General features: G+C 37.3%; 2 protein-coding genes across 15 annotated transcripts in view; one reads left to right on the forward strand and one right to left on the reverse strand.

Annotated features, from left to right (window-relative positions):
- Sclt1 (sodium channel and clathrin linker 1) overlaps nucleotides 1–7840 on the reverse strand; it is a 115847-nt gene extending 108007 nt beyond the window's left edge. For 3 of the 6 annotated variants that reach the window (XR_867171.3, XM_011239970.3, XM_006500787.4), the window contains exon 1: nucleotides 7284–7840. Coding sequence is in view for 3 of the 6 variants with exons in the window: in XM_011239970.3 (XP_011238272.1) it covers nucleotides 7284–7317 (34 nt within the window). In the remaining 3 variants the exon portion in view is untranslated. Of the gene's footprint in view, nucleotides 1–7242 lie in introns of all 6 variants that reach the window. The other 3 variants (NR_155540.1, NM_001081411.1, XM_006500786.3) reach the window with 2 other exon arrangements.
- Nucleotides 7841–7894: 54 nt separating this feature from the next.
- The window catches only part of D3Ertd751e (DNA segment, Chr 3, ERATO Doi 751, expressed), a 60702-nt gene continuing 49356 nt past the window's right edge, over nucleotides 7895–19240 (forward strand). For 4 of the 9 annotated variants that reach the window (XR_867177.2, XM_011239973.2, XM_017319750.1 and 1 more), the window contains exons 1-5: nucleotides 7895–7978; nucleotides 11837–12017; nucleotides 13962–14022; nucleotides 18878–18929; nucleotides 19013–19212. Coding sequence is in view for 8 of the 9 variants with exons in the window: in XM_011239973.2 (XP_011238275.1) it covers nucleotides 11837–12017; nucleotides 13962–14022; nucleotides 18878–18929; nucleotides 19013–19212 (494 nt within the window). In the remaining variant the exon portion in view is untranslated. Of the gene's footprint in view, nucleotides 8315–9984; nucleotides 10102–11836; nucleotides 12018–13961; nucleotides 14023–18877; nucleotides 18930–19012; nucleotides 19213–19240 lie in introns of all 9 variants that reach the window. The other 5 variants (NM_028667.3, NM_001099785.1, NM_027271.1 and 2 more) reach the window with 5 other exon arrangements.

Genomic DNA, 19240 nt, shown 5'->3' on the forward strand with positions numbered 1-19240 from the left:
CACTTACTTTTTGTTTCCACTTCTTCAATGAAAGAATTGGGAAGATATGTACCATATTCTTCCTTTCTTCCCTCTATTTTTTGAAGACAGGTCATTATTCAGACTGACCTAGAACTGATATAAACCCAGGCTGGCCTGACTCACTAGAATCTTCCTGTCTTTGCCTTCTGGGTGCTAGAACCAGAGGAAACACTCAGCTGTACACAAATGCTTTAGAATTCTAAAGTCGGTTGAAAAGATTACCCATTCTATACTGAGGACAAATTGTAGGACACAGAATCTAATTTCAACAGGAGTGCCATGAGGCCATGAAAAAAATGGCCTAGAATAAAGCTGAGAGTTCTAACTTACCACATCTGTATTCACATCGGAAAAGAAACAGGGAAAGCAAGATGGCCCAGCATACAAAAGTACCTGTCATGGCCCAGGACAGGAGTTCAATCTCTAGAACTAACACAGTGAACCATACCCTCAAGTTGAACTCTGGATTCTGCATGTACTCTAATGTATGTAGTCATGTGTGCACACGCGCGCGCACACACACACACAAATGAAAACTATGAAAGGCTAGAGAAATGGCTCAGCAGATATAGCACTAGCTAATCATAGCACTCACATGGTAGCTCACAACTGCACCAGCAGTCTCAGGGAATCTAACATTCCCTTTTGGTATCCATTAGCATGTGATGCATAAACATTTATGTTGGCAAGATACCACCCATACATATATATTTTTTGAATTAAAAGAAAATTTTAAAAAATGAATGAAAAAGAAAAACATACATATCACCAACAAATACTCAATCTTTCAAGATTTACAGGAACGGAACAAAGCTCAACAACTTTCAAAGAAATAAACAAGACAAAACAAAACAAACAAACAAAACTCCTCCATGTTCTGATTCGAATTCTAAATAGAGTCAATAACCAAAACAGAAAGCAGTCACTAGGAAGAGACTCGAAATATATGAAAATTGAAAAACAAAAAACTTGCTTTTATATTACGTTGGGTCTCAGGAAGAATTACAAAAATATGTAAGTCTTTTGAACAGAGCAATAGTTTAAATCTGATGTGTCATAACTTAATAGTAGAAAAACTTTATAGCTTTAATTTAGAATTAAACTGAATAGAATTTATCCTTCAAATTTAGAAATTTTTCATATTTTTAAAATATTGTATAGACTTTTGTTGAGTACTTTAAATCTAGAAATCCTAGATTCAGATTACCACAAAAGTCTGCAATCACATCAGCACTCAAGGCTTCAGATTATAGAGTATTTTGGAATTTGGATTTTCAAATTAGGTATGCTCAATCTATATTAGAAAAAAAGAAAAAGAAAAGAAAAGAGGAGGGGGAGAGATGGCTCAGCGGTTAAGAGCACTGACTGTTCTAGAGGTCCTGAGTTCAATTCCTAGCAACCACATGGTAGCTTACAACCATCTGAAATGGGAATCTGATTCCTTCTTTTGGTGTGTCTGAAGACAGTGACATACATGACTCACATACATGAAATAAATAAATCTTAAAAAGGAAAAAAGGGGCTGAAGTATCAAATCTATTGCAAAACGTTAGAACAGCAATATAAACTCAAGAGTCACATGAAGGAAATAATTGAAATGAGCCTAGTAAATAAACTCACAAACAAGAGGATTAAAAGTATAATCATTTCATATTTTATTTTTAACAATTTTGATGAATTTCAAGATATATGTGTAACAAATACAACTTGAAGGATCTTAATAAAATGGATGCTTACGAAAAGCAAAACAACAACAAAAAACACTGTAAACATCACACCTAATGGGAAAAATGTTAAAAATATTTTCCTTGTGGTTAACACAAGAATAAATTCTATGACATTTATACAACACTCTAGTCGAAGTCCAAGTTAATGTGGTACTGCAACAGTTAAATAAAGGAGAGTATAAACGTTCAAAGAAATGTTTATAACAAGCTCATCTGCATGCATGCTAACTACTCCAAAGAACAAAGACTCTTAAAATCAGAAGTAAATTTAATAGTTATTAATTACAAGGCCAAAATGCAAAAATTAATCACATTTGTATATATTGATAACACAAGAGTTTTACATAACAAAAGATAGTACTTTCTAGTATCATCAAAACAAAAGGAATATAAAATTCCTATACAAAAATACTTTGTATTTGATAAATAATCAGTAGAAATGCAAGACCTAAAGAAGGAAAAAGAGAACACAGAATAAAGAAGTCTGTCTCCTAAAGTCAGTTTTCCCTAGAGTGGTCTACATATCTAATGAAATTCCAATCTAAACGAAAAATCTTGCTATAGTAACTGAAAGACTGATCCCGAAAGGAAATGGAATGAGAAGAAAGACAATTTTATAAAAAGAACAAGAGGATCAAGCTAGCTCTATCAGATAATAGGATGCATTATAAGGTTATAATTTACATAGCATGATAGTGATAAAAGAAAAAGTTAGTGTTCCACTCTTATGATAAAATTTCCAGAAACATACCTTGACAGAGAAAAGTTTATTTGACTCATGGTTGCTTGGTTCAATCATTATAGGTCTGTGGTAAAAGAGAATATCATATATCCTAGCAGGGATTGGGATATAGAGAGTGATCAAGCAGGGATTGGGGTACAGTAGATTGATCAGTAGTAGTCAGGAAGCAGAGAGAAAGAGTCAGGGGTTAGGAACAAAATATATCCTTTTTAAGGAAATTCAGAGGCAGCTAGTTCCTCTCATGAGATCCTACCTTCTAGAATTTCCACCACTTCCCAATAGCATCATTAAATGAGAGTAAACTTTTATCATATGGCCTTTGAGAAGCATTTAAGAGTCAAACCATATTAGGACTAAACAAAGTTTGCCAATTAAAAGGTATTTAGAATTTAGAAATATAATATACACATATACATGTTAATAAGTGATGATTGAAAGGGCACTCCAGAACTGTAGAGGTAGATCTAGAAAGGGTAATCTTTTAATTTGTGGATCTAGGTCAAGCAAATAACTAAGGAAAAAAAATTTTTTTTCTTTTATTTTCTTTCTTTCTTTCTTTCTTTTTTTTTTTTTTGATTTTCGAGACAGGGTTTCTCTGTATAGCCCTGGCTGTCCTGGAACTCACTTTGTAGACCAGGCTGGCCTCGAACTCAGAAATCTGTCTGCCTCTGCCTCCCAAGTGCTGGGACTAAAGGCGTGCGTCACCACCAGAAAAATAATTTAATATCATTCATAACAATAATTTCCAAGTGAACTGGAGACGTAAATATAAAATAGTAAATTTTCACTAGAGAATCAAGAAATACTTCTATAACCTTAGGGTAGAATAAGACTTTTAAAATTCAAGCACAAAAAGAAGTAAACATTTTTGGTAGTTTGAATGAAAACGGCCCCCACAGGCTCTGTTTGGGAAGGATTAAGAGGTGTAGCCTTGTTGGAGGAGGTGTCAGTGGGGTGAGCTCTGAGGTTTCAAAAGCCAGAGCCAATCCCAGTTAGCCCTCTCTGTGTCTCCTGCTTGGGGATAAAGACGTGCACTCTCAGTTACTACTCCAGTACCATGCCTGCCTGCCTGCTTGCCATCACACTGGTGGTTATAACCTGAAATCATAAACTGCCTTGGTCATGGTGTCATATCATAGCAAATATGAAAACAATTAAAATTACATTTAAGGTAAATACCAAAAAATGAACACTATAATTAAAAACGTATGCTCATACAAACAAAACAAAACCGTAAGAAAGTAAAAACACAAACTATAAACAAATATTTCCAAGAATTATAATTGTCAATGATAGTGTATCCAAAACAAAGAACTTTGAATCAGTTGAGAAACAGAAAATGGTTCAGTATACAAAAAGTATTTGTTTGAAAATGGTTCAGTATACAAAAAGTATTTGTTTGTTTGTTTGTTTTGAGACAGGGTTTCTCTGGGTAGCTCTGGCTGTCCTGGAACTCACTTTGTAGACCAGGCTGGCCTCGAACTCAGAGATCCGCCTGCCTCTGCCTCCCAAGTGCTGGGATCAAAGGCGTGCGCCACCACTTATTCTTACGAGGCCAATTAACAGAAAAGAAGCTCATACTCAGTAGACAACGGGGAAAGGATAAATTAAAATGATTACAAATTGAAATTCAATACTGGTGAAAATAGGGTCTAGCTGGGGAGATGGCTCAGTTGGTAAGTTCTTACTTTTTAGGCTTCGAAGGATTGAATTCAATTCCCTGAGTCCATGTAGGAAAAGCAGGTTATGGTGAAGCAGCCTTGTTAATTTTAGTGTTGGGAAGGTGGAGGGGGTGGGGTTCTTGGGATTTCCTAGCCAATCAGCCTAGCCTATTTGGCAAATTCTAGTCCAATCATAGGATCTGTTTCAAGGAAGGAAGGAAGGAAGGAAGGAGAAAAGAGAAGGGAGGGGAGGAAAAGAAAGGTGGGGAGGGTATGGGAAGGAAGAAAAGGATAAAGAGAAGAAAAGGAAAGGACAAAAGGAAATAGAAAGAAAGAAAGAAAGAAAGAAAGGAAGTTAGTTAGTTAGTTAAGAAAACAATGCCCAAAGCCCGAGGACATCGTCAGAGGCATCCTCTGGTCTCCAGAAACACACATTCCTGCTACCAAGAGAACTGGTGGAACAAGCTGAACTCCTATACACTGCTGATGGGAGTTTAAAATCACCAAACTACAATTAAAGGTGAACACAATTCTTGGCACTATAATCAACTAGCCAGCCATAAGAACCATGACCAAAAGTATTAACAGTGATCCACTAGCTGGGACTAACTCAGATATCCTCATAATAGAGAAGTGATTAATTTTAAAACTGCCAAGTATGTATAGCAATTAAAATGAACTTCAAAGTATTATAAATGATGAAGCACAGAAGAATAAATAGGTCATGATCTTACTTTTTAAAACTAAATATTGAAAAAACTAAATTAAGGTATAACATTAAAGATAGTGATTATATTTCACTATCTTTGAGGAAGAGGGAGTGGTTATAAATTTTTTGAGGTTCTCGCCATTCCCATTTCTGGACTTAAATTGTATATATTACAAGAACGTTTCACTTTGCCATGACGCTTGTTTTCTTTTTTAAATTTATGTTATAAACAAACACACATAAATATGCAAATGCATTAACCAGTTGCTTCTGTAAATGTTGGAGACATTGGCAGTATCATGCAATACTCAAGTTTATTAACATACCATTTTCTTTTAATAAAAGTCAAATCTACAAAGGAAATCCTCCTGTACCCTGAAGACATGAAGACATATTCTTAATGGACTTTTGAAAATGTTAAAGATTTACTTTATGTGTTATGAGTTTGAAGCTAACCTAGGCTATTGAGAGAATCTAAGGCCAGGTCTTCTCAAAACAAAATAAACATACAAAAACCAAAAAAAACAAAAACCAAATTAATCCAGTGAGAAGAAATTAAGATCCACTTTAGTCAATGTAGAAGGCTGGGTATGGTGGCACACGCCTTTAATCTCAACATTCTTGAGGCAGAAGGAGCAGTGTTCAAGGCCAGTGTAGTCTAAAAATCTAGTTCCAGAACACTCGGAACTGTTAAACAGAGAAACAATGCTTGAAAAAAACAAATGAACAATCAATCAATCAATCAGTAGAGAGTATGAGAGGCAAATGGAAGGATGGAGAGTCATCTTTATCTCAACAGTGGTAGGTGGTATGGCTAGTGGGACAACCCCCATCTTTAACTAGCATACAAGTTCTAGTAACAGAAAAAGCTCACAGATTCCTAACACTCATTCTTAGCTCTTCATACAAACCTTAAAATTCCATGCTTCCATTTCCTGACCTTTCAAGCCCTTGAGCTCTGATGCTTCTATGTGGGAATCTCTTCTTCCATTCTCCCTTGTGTTTTACTGACTTACAATTCAGTTTTCAATTAAAATAAATTCTCTTACTTGGGCTTGCTCAGATTTGGGACTCAATTTTTATTTAAGAATTACAGTTGCTTTATTCTTCTAAAACTCATCTTCTAAAATTCAGGTGTCTCTCCACCAAGCAAAACTCATTTACGATGATCACTCAGATTGTGATCTATCCATCTTTATAGAGTGAGGGAGGTTTTTCCTACTCATTTGCTTAAGAAATAATGCTATTGTAATGTCAACACACACACACATGGAACGTATACATATGTATGCATATATCCCACAACACTATAAATAGTGTGTATGGGGGTGGGGGAGCAGAGCATTTAACATGTATTAACCATAGGCACAGAGAAGCTAAGAATTTTGACCAAGATCAAACTTGTAAAATGTGAGAGCTAGGCAATATATGTACAGAAACAAATCTAAAGAGTATGTCCTTACTTCTGGTCTCAATGTAGAGTTCAGCATGTTTCCCCAACCTTCTCTGTAGCTCAAGAAAATACCTGAGTTTCTCTCTTTCTCTTTCAAATCTCTCAGCCTTCAATCTCTACATCTTCCTTAGGTCCTATAGGTATCCTTCTTACCTATGATTACAACTGCAGCTAACGAACTGTACTCCTCTATAAACCTCTATGTAGTGTTCAAGGCAACTGTCTTGTTTTTAAACAAAGCATTACTACCAATTCCTCAATGTTGCCAATAATTTGGACACCTAAACCTTTCTTATCAGTAAACACATAGTGGTATGTCAAGATTCTGTCCAAATGGCATCTCCTCTGGAAGTAGTTTAATAACCGCATAATAGTCAATATTTGTTTAGCTCCATGTTAGTAGATGCTATTTCAATGTTTGCTCAATAATTCCATCAACTACTTGGAATCTGATGCAAACGAGTCGGCAGTTGCTGCTGCTTCAGTGTATTTTTGGTATTTATGTATCTCCTTCTGCCAGCTACATGCTTGGAGAACAAGAATCTCCTTACATCAGCTACATGTATAGCACCTGGCACGTAATGAAACATAGGTCAACATCTTTTAAACTAACGACCTGAGCAATGCCTGGAGGTCCTAACCTGCAGGCTTGGAAACTCTTCCTGGCCATCAGCCCTCCAGTTTCTTCGAGCACAACAGACGCATTGCATTACAAATCTATTTCGTGCCTGGCCGACTCCAGTGCACGCTCAAGGAATATTCTACAAGTATTTACTAGCGTCTCAGCTTCGTTAAGTACATACATAGCCTCATGTACATCACCAAGCATTTTGTGCAGAGCACTTCTTTTTAAGTTTTTAACATTTTTCACGCTGGGACCCGACCAGCATTCACAACACATTAGTAGGTCAACGATAGCGACACTGCACCTTACAGATGAATTTTCCATCAGGGAACAGAGCGCGCTTACTTTGGTCTCTCAGTAAGTCGATTTCTGTGGCCATTTCGATATTTTAGTTTGGAGTTTTCATCACGTTTATCGATTCCTCGCAGGGGGGAAAGAAGGTATTTCTCAAACAAGCAAGCAATCGAACAACAACAAAAAAGCAGCCTCCCGCTGTGAGGGCAAACAAAAAGCTAAGGGGTCGCAGGGGCAGCCGAGCCCTGGCGCGGAGACATCAGCATCCCACTCACGCGGCGGCGCAGCCCGGCCCGCCGCTCCGCGGAACCCAGGCGACGCGCCTCAGACTCCGTTCCGCGCTCGGCCGGACCCGGCCGGACGAGAAGGGCCGCGGAGCCGCGCGCGGCCGGAGGGCGCCGAGTTCCCGTCAGACCGCGCGGGAGGATGACCCTGCGACGCGCCTGGCTGGGCGGCAGCGTCCCCGCCGGCTGAGGGGCGACGCCAGGGCCGCGGGAAAGCAGGAGCGGCCGCGGAGTCCACTCGGCCCGCCCTGCGACTTTGAAAGCGGTGCCCCAGACCGTTCCTTGGAGACGGTGACGCCGCGTCCGTCATCACGCGTGCGTCGGTAGGCGTCATTGCGCCGTCTCAGGCGCAGGCAGGTGATTGGCTATCTGTCAGGCGGTGGGCGGGTCCCTGAGGCCGCGTTGGGGGCTGAGTGGGTTGCTTGGCGCCTTCCGCAGTGGCGCAGCGAGTGTCTGTCTGAGGTAGTGTGGCGCATTTTTAATTTAATTAATTTTTTTTTTTTTGTATGGAAACTGTGATAGGAGCAGGCACTAACTAGGTAGGGATTTTCATTGCCCACCCCCGAGTCTTGGTTTTGCAGACACTAAGCGTCTGTGGGAGTCTGTGCAGAGAGGTCTGTGAGTCCTCGGGCTGAGGTGACTCAAGGTCCCCTCACCCCGCCCCCCAGTTTAGAGCTGTCGCTCCTAGGTCTGAAACTGGTTCTTGTGCCTAGAAAAGAGAACTATTGTCCAATATTTAACCCTGTGGCTTCAAGAAGGCACCTGGTCAGGATCCAGGATAGCCTGCAAATCTAGCAGGTATTTCAGAGATGTTTCTTCGGATTTAAGGAAAGATAAAATTCTGCAAAAATAAAATGAAATTTGTACTGGGGCATAAACTACCGTTCACAGTTTTACGAAGTGATATTATGAGTATTTGAGCTGTAAAGCTTGAAACATAAAACATACACAAAATATTGGGGGCAAAAGACATTAGCGATAAAAAAATGCTCACTTGAAGTTTATCATTGGCTTTTGAGGCTTTTAATTGATTATATTTTTATGCATTGAAATACAGTTTCTTTAAATATGCTCAGGGCCTGAGATAGCTTGGTTATGAAGTGCTTGCCTGGAATTCCCCAGCACCCACATAAAAAGCCAAGCAAATCCCCTTTAATTTAAAGATTAAATGGCCTTTAATAGTAGTGCTTGAGAGGAGCAGACAGGATGAGGGAAAAGGGTGCTCTCTATCCAGCAGCCTAGACAAATTTGAAAGTGACTCCAGAGTCAGTAAGTCATTGTCGCAAAAAGTAAAATCAGGCATGTTAATAAGATTTTTTTTTCCTGTTTGATAATATCTGGTGAAAATAAAGGTAGGTTAAAAAAGGTGAACAGCCTTTGAGAATGACATCCCACTGATACTCTGCCTCAAGCTCAGTCCATACACAGCTATAGACGTACTCCCCCACGTGGACACACACAAAAACAAAACAAAAGGCATGTATGCCCTGGATGAAGTTTGGCTTTTTGTTTAACCGTTGAAGACGTTTAGTAATCTTGTACTCATAAAACAGTATCAACAGTGTTACCCTCATTCCTCTAAAAAGAGTCGCTGCTAAATATGTATGTGTTGGCACTAGCCATGCAAAGGGTTAGTTTAGCTTTGAATCAGTGAAAATTCAACCCGGTCTGGTTTTTAGTGGCCATAAACGTAACAAAAAAAAAAAAAACACACTGATTGTGCAAGCTCCATTTCTTTTTTAGGTTCACTATAGGGTACTTTCTGAGGAACATTTTTTATTGACTCAAAAAGATTTTCCTACATTTGGTAGGAATATATTAGGGTGAAGAAAGCCAAGTGTGACTTCTGTATTAAAATTATCAATGGTTTTGTCTAAACTGAGTAGTGAAATAGAACTTTGATATTTGCACTTGAAGTGCTTGTTTTTATATGATCATGGTCAAAATAAGCACAAGCCAGTTGAAGTTTCATGCATTGAAAACTAATGGCAGGTTTCACTGGTAATTTTAATAAATTGACACTAAACATCTAGTATTGACATTAAACATGCTAGGCTTCTGTCTAGCAAACCTTCAGAACATATGAAATAGGAATCTAAGTAAGCGAATTGGAAAGCTAGCTCATCACAGCAAGAATTTGAGCCCAGAAAATATGGCTTCAGTATCACAACCGTTGACCACCATGTGATATAAATTATGCTGAATGTTTTAATGTTTATAGCTAGCTTCTAATTGCAATAAATGAATGGCTACTTTACATGTTTTATTATAATCTCCAGTGATTTACTGTTCATTTTTCAAATGGTTTTATAATGTGTTGTAATGTGTTGCTGAGTTAGCCTTCCCCCTTAAAACAATTAAAAAGACATAAGCACCCAGAATTCAAATGGTGTGATTAAAAACCTTCAGATGTTCCTTTGTGTGTCCTCTCAACATTTTCACTGAAAAATCAGGTTTGTCTGTTTCAGAATTCCTAGTTCCTCCCTCTAGAACGCAGGAGCAACTGGGCAGAGCCTAAGAGGGAGCTCACTGCTCAGACCTGGGCCAGAGACCACAGCTAGCACCAAACTTAGAAGAGCTTCCAGGTCTGTGTCCTATCGGTTCCTATTGGTATGTCCTTTGAGCATCTCTTCAAAGTCTGTCTTTACTTGGACTGAAACCATTTGATAGTCCCATTGCCTCCAGCTGGCAGGTTCCCTGACTTTACTTTCTTCTCCCTCCTTTTCTTTTAGAAATGTGTGCTGCAGTGTCAGATGCGAACTAAAAAGCAGTATGGACTGTAATAAAAAATTAAAGATTTTGTTTTTTGTTTTTGTTTTTTTTTGTAAATGAAGGAACTTGGAAATTTTCCTTAAAAATCATTTTATTGAAACAAATATTCCTTAACATTTCTTTTAAACTTTTTTTTTTTGTCTCCCAAGCAAACGTGTCTCTCTTTTGATTTCCTTACGTAGAAATTAAAACAATTGAAGTTTTAACTCTTTTTAAAGTATAAGTCGAAGAAGATAAGCTAAAAGTGAAAACTACAGCTTAACAACCTTGTTTTAAGAAAGCTGCTAGTAAAACTGTAGTAGGCTAGTGATCAACTTGGAAGTATTAATTCTGACTGATGGTTCATCAGAGTGATGAAGGTTTATGAGGTCTAACATTAAGCGGTTGGACTTTGAAATATTTTCACCTTATTCATTTGTAATTTTTATTGTAATGAGCTCACAAATAAAATACATAACCGAGTTAAGGCAGCCTGTCAAACAAATAGTCCCACACTCCCAAAGGCTTTGCATTGCTGTGCAGTACCTTCAGAACACCCAGGGTGGCCTCATTCAGGGCTTTACCCTCTCACTACCAACTACGTTTTTATGTACTTCTCCACCATCAACAAACAAACAACCCCGCTCCCCCAAAAAAGCTGTGACAAAGTTGAGGCTAGAAAAGCAATTAGCTTACATCCTCTTCATGACTTGTGTCCTTTTGTCTGCCACTGCCTTTCCTCGTCACTTAGTATTACTTGCCCTTAGACTCCTTTCTAAATATTATACCCATACTTGAAGCTATTTCCATATGAACATGTATACATTAAAGTCTGCTCATGTATTTACCTATATACATTATACATAATGCAACACTACATGGACCCAGCATATTATATTTATGTATTTATGCATATTTATGCATGAATGTGTCTTATTAAAGAAAAAGAGAACAATAGAGACAATATGTGAAAATAGAAGGAGGGGAACATTGCAGGGGGAACATGAACATGATATAGTAATAAGGGATTGAAGATGATCAGTATACTATATATGTATGAAATGTTATAAGAGTGCATTAATAAATGCTAAGAAAAATAGAAATATACCTACTGATAATGATTTTATATATGTATATATTTACATATATATATATATACATACATACATATAATGTTATGTTAACATCTGTCAGAAACAAAACAAATTTGTGTACTAATGAGATGGATATATTTATTTTTACACAAATGATTAAATCTTGGCTAAATATGGAAAAACATAAACTCATATAGTTAAGTACATGTAAAATTTCTGCAGTGGACTTAGTCATAACATTCACAGTGACGTTTTTTGCATACACAAAGAAACAGAGCTACATCCAGACTAAAAGTCATGAAGCTTTTAGGCTCCAGTTGTATTCTGGAATAGAATTCAGAGTTCCTAAGTTTCTATGGCCCAGATAACCTTTGACTCCTAGCACCTTGGGCTGACTTGCCATCTCTGTTTCAATTGTCATTTCATTGTTGAACGGTTCTATGTTGTTAACAAATTTGTTCGAATTTTCCTTTAGATGGATTTTAAAATCGAATACACTTGGGATGGTTTCCCAGTGAGACATGAGCCAGTGTGTGTCAGGCTGAGTCCGTGTGAGCAGGGAGTGAAGATGGAGGTTAGTGCTCCATTATTCAATGATCCTCCATCCCCTCTCGGAGAACCAGGAAAGCCTTTCAGTGAACTGTGGAATTATGAAGGTAAGTAGAAGTATTGCATTTTATTACAAACATAAATCTTTTTCTAATAACCTCTCAGAGAACTATTATTTTATCTTGCTGTTAGGAAGTAATATGCTTTTGAACAACTGACGCAGTTTCTGATCTTGCCTAACCATCCGTCATTCTGACTTTCCTCCCATTACCCATGGGGCTCCAATATACAAGCAGAACAGAGAAAAATGGTAGGCCCAAATACAGATGTTTGTGTTGCTGCCATGTTTCCTTTCTTTACGTATATCATCTTCTATAAAAAAAGTTCACAGTCCCCATTTTGTCCTTTAAGAATCTTTAAATTGCCATTTTATTGTAAAAGCCTCCTGTGTAGGGATTTTAGAGTGTGCCACTTACTGGAGAAATACTGTCAGTGTGAGATTTAATATTTACATTCTGTTGTCAGGTAATCTCACTTATCAAATTAAGGCCAAAAGACAGACCAGGAAATTAAATGGTTTCAGGTTTGTTCTCTGACCGCCTTGTGCTATCCTTATCAAGCTGCAGGGTTCCTTCTGAGATTGTGTTCATGATGCTATCCCTGTAGACATCAGGTATTATATTACATAGAAATTAACAATTTTCCTCGAGCTCTCTCACTCAGTATATTTGGATTTCTAGTTACTTAATTAGCACAGAGCCCTGCTTTCAAGTAATCTTTTTTTCTAAGTCTATTTTTTTTTCACTTTGAAGCCAGAATGAACTGTCTCTCTAAATGGAAATTTAAATTTACTCTTCAGCTAAAGTTTTCTTTAATGGAAAAAGCAAATTATACTCAAATATGATTTCATATTTATTTTTTAAAATGTTTGTAGAAGTCTAGACAAGACCTGGCAAGTTTTAGACCAAAGTAGAAAGAAAAAGACTTGGGTTTTCACTTTGTATGTTTTATGCTGTTGTAATTACTTAGAAGAAAGATGCACTACATTTCATAATTAACTAATTTTTAAAGCTACTAAAGCGCAGGAAATTCCTGAAATTATAATAAAAAAGACCACCAATTATAAATAGCCAGTATTTTTAAAATTAGTTTTTTAAAAATTAGTTTGAAAAAACATTTTCATGCTTGTGGAGGTGAGGGGACAACTTGGGGGAATGGGCTGTCTCTTCCCACTGTGTGGATTCTGGGGCTAACACAGGCCGTCAGGGTTGGTGGCAAGCACGTTATCTGCTGAGCACCACACAAGCCCCACTACTCTTTGTATTTGTTGTGTCCCTGTTGTAGACAGGGAGCCCCTGTCACACACATGCATAACATACACACATTTAAATGTCACGTACATTTGGTTCATGGCTCATACATTTAGTTACTGCCCTATAATTAACCTGTAACTATCACGGAAGTCTTGTCATGCCAATAAATATTTTAATGTCTTTGATTTTATAGCACCATTGTGTTCTTTTACATGAAACGTATGCTGTAAGTAACTTCCTCAGTTTTGATGAATAATAGGTGATTTCTTTATGTACAGGAGATAATTTTATATAAGAAGAGCTAGATGTTTACATCATTGTTTCTAGTTTTTGAGTCATATTCTGATGGGTAGAATTCTATGTAATTTCTTTACTAGTGTCTAATTTGTATAGTTGGGATAAATTCCAAGATGAAGATAACTGGCTCATAGTCTTCTGTCTGTGAAGAAATGTTGATTGCCCTATGGCCTCACCATCACTAGGCTTTATATTATCTTTTAATTCATGACAGACTTTTATGAGAGAAATAGAGGTTAACTTATTTTCTGTGCTTTTCTTCTAGGCTCACTTATTTTCTGTGTTTTTCTTCTAGGCTCTAGGTATTTATTTCGCTCAGTTTCTTAATGCGGATAGTATGATGATTTATGAAACTTAATGATTCACTTTTTATTCTAAAGAAATACATTATTTACTGCTTAATCAAAATGAAATTTCCTATGTCTTGTCTGTTTTCCTAAGTTGTGGAAGCATTTTTTTTGAATGATACAACTAAGCAGTATTTAGAAGTCGAACTTTGTCCGTAAGTATAAACTGTTTTTCTTAATAATTATTACATGATTTGAACACATCTGTTTTCTAGTTATAAATTGTGTGGTTGTAGTAAAGTTTACTAAGTTCAGCTAAGTAGAGGTCATATTAACTGGAGTCAATTTAAAATATTTATTGTCTTGTACAATGTATATATTTAAATTTGTTTAGAATACATGTGTACATATATATGTATATGTATGGATATATGTATATCCTACATGTTTGAGTGTATTAAATTGATGGTATTTTTGATTTATTAATATAAATGATTTTGTAGTAATGAGTTTATTTTACAAAGTAAAACAATTATTATAAACAAATCATTACTTTTTATATTTGCACTATCAAAACTATTTATAAGTAAAGGGAGAGCTCCCATCCCTAACCTAGGCAGTATCTCCAATTCACAACCACTTGCAAAGGAGAAATAGTTTTCTTCAATAGAACACCACTGGGTACACAAACCACACTTAAGGGCAGGTCCCATGCCCAGCAATAGATGGCTGATACAAAATAAATTCAATGGTATTTTGGAAGATATTTATTTATTTATTTATTTACTTACTTACTTACTTATTTTCTCTTTGGGGCTTTTTTATTCGTTAATTTATTCACTTTTTATTTCAATTGCTGCTCTCCCCTTCCAGTTCTCCCCTCACAGAGTCCTTTTCCTGTTCCTTCTCCTCTTCTCCTCTGTGAGGGTGGGAGACCTCAAGTCTCTGAAGGGTTAGATGAATCTTCTCCTACTGGGAACAACAGACAAGACAGCCCAGTTTGGGAACAGATTCCACAGACAAGCAACAGCTTTAGGGACAGTTCCCGCTCTAGTTGTTAGGGGATCCACACAGAGACTGAACTACACATCTGGTATATATGTGCCAGGACCTTGGTCCAGCCCATGTATGCTATTTGGTCGGTGGCTCAGTCTTTGAGAACCCCCAAGGGTCCAGGTTAGTTGACTCTATTGGTCTTTCTGTGGAGTTCCTATCATCTTCAAGGTCTTCAATCCTTCCCCCAATAAAAGTCCCTGAGCTCTGTCCAATGTTTGGCTGTGGGTCTCTGCATCTGTTTCAGTCAGCTGCTTGGTGGAGCCTCTCAGAGGACAGTTATGCTAGACTCCTGTTTATAAGCATAACAGAATCATTTATAGTGTTAGGGATTGGTGCTTGCCTATGACTGGGTCTCAAGTTAGGCCAGTTATTGGTTAAGCATTCCCTCAGTTTCTACTCCATCTTTGTCCCTGTGTTTCTTTTAGATAGGACAAATTTGGGTTGAAAGTTTTATGGGTGGGTTGATGGCCTTGTCCCTCCACTTGGGGTCCTGCCTGGCCACAGGAGGTAGCCTCTTCATGTTCCATATCCCCACAGCTATGCATCTCAGCTAAGGTCACCTGAATTGACTCTTAAGAGCCTCCTCCATCCCAGGTCTCTGGCACTTCCTAGAGATTCCCCCCATGGCCCTTACCCTGGCCAGCTGTAGATTTTCATTTGTTCTCCTGACTCTCTGGTCCCCTCTCCTGTCTCTCCTCACACCTGATTCTGACATCTTCCCCCATCCCCATTTCTCTCCCCATTCCCTCTCCCACCCAGTTCTCTCCCTCCATCTGCCTATTTTTTTCCCCTTCTCAGTGAGATACAAGCATCCTCACTTGGGTCTTCCTACCTGTTTAGCGTCTTTGGGTCTGTAGAGTGTGGTGTGGGTATATTGCACTTAAGGCTAATATCCACATTTTCATTCACTCACTCATTCATTCACTCATTCATTCATTCATTCATTCACTTATTTGGGCTTTTAAAAAAGATCTTCCTGGTCTTTTGTTTGTATGTTATGGTTTCTAATTTTGTTTTTTTATTTTTGTTTAATTGTGTGTCTTTGAGTGTATGTGTGTGAGTGTGTGTTGTATTTATTGTGTTTTTTCCTTGTGTGTGTTCATTCTAGTCAGTTGTTTTATTTGCCTGTTTTCTGAAAGGAGAGAAAGAAGGTGTTAAGTTAGATGGGTGAGGAAAGGGGAGGATATGACAGGAGATATGACAGGAGATAGAGAGGAAACTGTGATAGGAATATAGGGTATGAAAACATTTATTTTCAATGAAAAGGAGACATAAAGATACAATGAATTACTACCTCACAGAAATGTTTCCTTTTAGGTTCTTCAGTGATTAAATTGTACTATAAAATTGTATAGTCATGTATTTATTCACTTAGTTATATTCTTTCTAGCACATAGTATGCCATTTTCACATTTAATGCTAAGAATATAATCTAAGCCATACCTAAAGTTTCCAAGACTCACATTAAAAATATTACTCTTGCATTTTGTGTTTATTTGTTTGTTTGTTTTTGAGATAAGGTCTTAATCTATAGCTCTGGCCAGTCTGCAATTCATGGAGATTAAAGGTGTGAGCCACTATGCCCAGCTGTCTTGGAATTTCTTTGAGCTTCAGTACTTACTTGGTAACTTTCTTTATGTCGTGACCAACTTTTATTCCTGAGTAGTTATAAAAAAGGAAACTTAGGCTCACCTGTTACCTAAATCATGGTATGCTTTTGATACATGAGATGTCTCTATATATTACTGTTATTTATTTTAGATGTCCCTTAAATGTTTCCCGGTATCAGTGTCAAATAGCTTTTGTTCCTTTTTAAACTGACAAGAGAGCCCCAGTTAAATCTACATGAAACTTTAGATGTTTTTTTCCCATATCTAAGGTGCTAATTGTTCGGTTTTTGTTTTATGCTAACTCTAACATGGAAAGTGCAGTTATTTCTAATTTTTTTTGTTTTGCTTTGTGGTACAGGGTCTCACTAAGTAGCCCTGGTTAGCCTGGAGTGCACAGAGATCACCCACCTCTGCTTCTAAGTGCTGGGACTGAAGGGTGCTCACCCATTAGGTCTGCAGATATTTTATTAAAAATTTTTACTAGTTATTTTGTTTGTTTACATTTTATATGTTTTCTCCTTTCTCAGTTTCCTCTCTGAAAACCCCCCATCGCACCTTCCACCCACCTGCCTCCATGAGGGTGCTCCCCTACCCACCCACCCCTCCTGCTCCAATTCCCCTAGCATTCATAGGACCAAGGGTCTCCCCTCCTTTTTATGCCAGAGGGTATAGCCAACAGAAAATCCCAGATGCCAGGAAAGCAAGAGGCTCCCAGGACCCTGCAGATATTTTTTTAAAAACCAGAATTAGATATGTTTTCATGTTACCTTTCAACTGTCATGACAAAGTATTTTATTTAAGATTACGATTATTTCTTATAAACTTTCATGAAAAGTAGGAAAATTTTAATTATTATGTGCTTTCTTCAACTATTACTAACGTTTACCTTACAATTGAAAAAGTTAAGACAAACATTTCTAATTTGACTAAAAGGCAGCAAAGAACTTGGATTTGCCAAAATGCCCAAGTTTAAGCTATAGGTTTCTTTTTTATTTGTTTTTCATTTTTGAAAGGCACCTATTTATTTTCTATAGACATTATGTGTTTGTGTGCATGTGTGTGCCGTGGCCTACATGTAGAGATGGGAGAACAACTTGCTGGAGTAAATCCTCTCTACCATCTAGGTTCAAGGGATTGAACCGAGGACATCAGGCTTAGCAGCAAGCTCCTCTACCTGCTGAGCCATTTCACTGGCCTCTGTCATTTTTATTTATGATGTAGTATCAGTTAATTTTCATGAAGTGACAATCTAACATTGGATACATAGAAAATAGACAATTTTCTCCTTAAGAAACTACATGGTTTACACATTGTGTATAAAATTAAAAAAAATTAAGATCCACAGAGTGGTTTTATTTCATATACATCAGGATAGTTAATAATCAAGATTTTTTTTTTTTGCCTCAGGCAGTCAATTCTTGTACTGGCTCAGTAACAGCTAGGAAATCAGCAAGAACACTGTTTTAATTTGCAAGAAGTTTTACACATCCTACAATCTTTCCAAAGCTCCATAAAAACAATAAAATTAATCAGAAGATTGTTAAATGGAAAGGATTGTCTTCTGTTAGAGTACTTTACCGGAGAAAATCCTTCCTCAAAAAGCTCACAAAGGACCATCTGGGTAGAAATGTTTGGTAGACTTCCAGAGGCAGAAAATTTACTTCATGTAAATACAGGCAAACCTTTGCTTCTTACTGAGTCAGATAATCCTACTTATTCATTCCCATTTGAATTTTCTTTGAGAACACATTGTATTTGTCTGTGGAGATGTGACATTGGTGCCTGAAGAAATGGTAGAAAGCTGTAAATCAGGTGGCAGACTTTCAAGGACAGCAGCGTGAAAAAGTAGGGACAGTTTAAAGTCTTGCTTTGGTCAACTGTACTTTAACATTTCCTACCCAACTACTGAGCCTCGAGAAAGTTTCTTTACAAAAAGAACCTTTGGTTGCACAGTTAGATGAAGATTTGGAAATCAGCTCTAGCTTTCTCTTTGGGCTGCTTTAGTTTTGCAGCTGGTTTTATTTTAACTCCAATTATTATGATTATCACTCTGTTCCTTTTCTCATGAGTTATGTTTTCTAACCAAATGAAGTATTCTGTGTGATTTCCTATCTATAAAGACTGAATAGAAGGGAACAGCAAGATTGCTAGTGGGTAAAGAATATGACAAGTGGTGCCAGTCAGTGAAATGCTATGATTTGGCAGCAGTGGTTTGTGAAATGCTAATTTCAGAGTCACCATTTCTAAGTAATGTGACATACTAGCTTTCCCTGTAGTTATCCAATATTATATTGCACTTCCTAGTTATTTGGAAATTTACTAAAAGACACACATTCCAGATAGAATAGAAAGTAAAAAGATAATGTTTTTCTGTAGCACTCATGAGGAATCTTAATTTTAACAGGCATGGACAACATTTAGTTCTTTTACTAGCTGGAAGAAGAAATGTTTGGAAAGTGAGTAAATAAACATATGAAAAAATATTTGAATGCACAACATGTGTATCTGTGTTTCAACTTTCCTTTTGTATTCCTAATAGAAAGAGCTCCCATTATCATTCAAAGCGTCCAGAGGAGGGACTAATTGGGAAGGTGAAGCTTATATTCCTTGGAGTTATTTCCCACCAAATGTGACAAAATTTAACTCATTTGCAATCCATGGATCAAATGATAGGAGAGTTTATGAGGCACTTTACCCTGTGCCACAGCATGAGCTACAACAAGGACAAAAACCTGACTTGTAAGTAGAAAATAAGTGGAGGTTTGTT

This window comes from Mus musculus, chromosome 3 (genome assembly GCF_000001635.26).
Source record: "Mus musculus strain C57BL/6J chromosome 3, GRCm38.p6 C57BL/6J".
Taxonomy (NCBI): domain Eukaryota; kingdom Metazoa; phylum Chordata; class Mammalia; order Rodentia; family Muridae; genus Mus; species Mus musculus.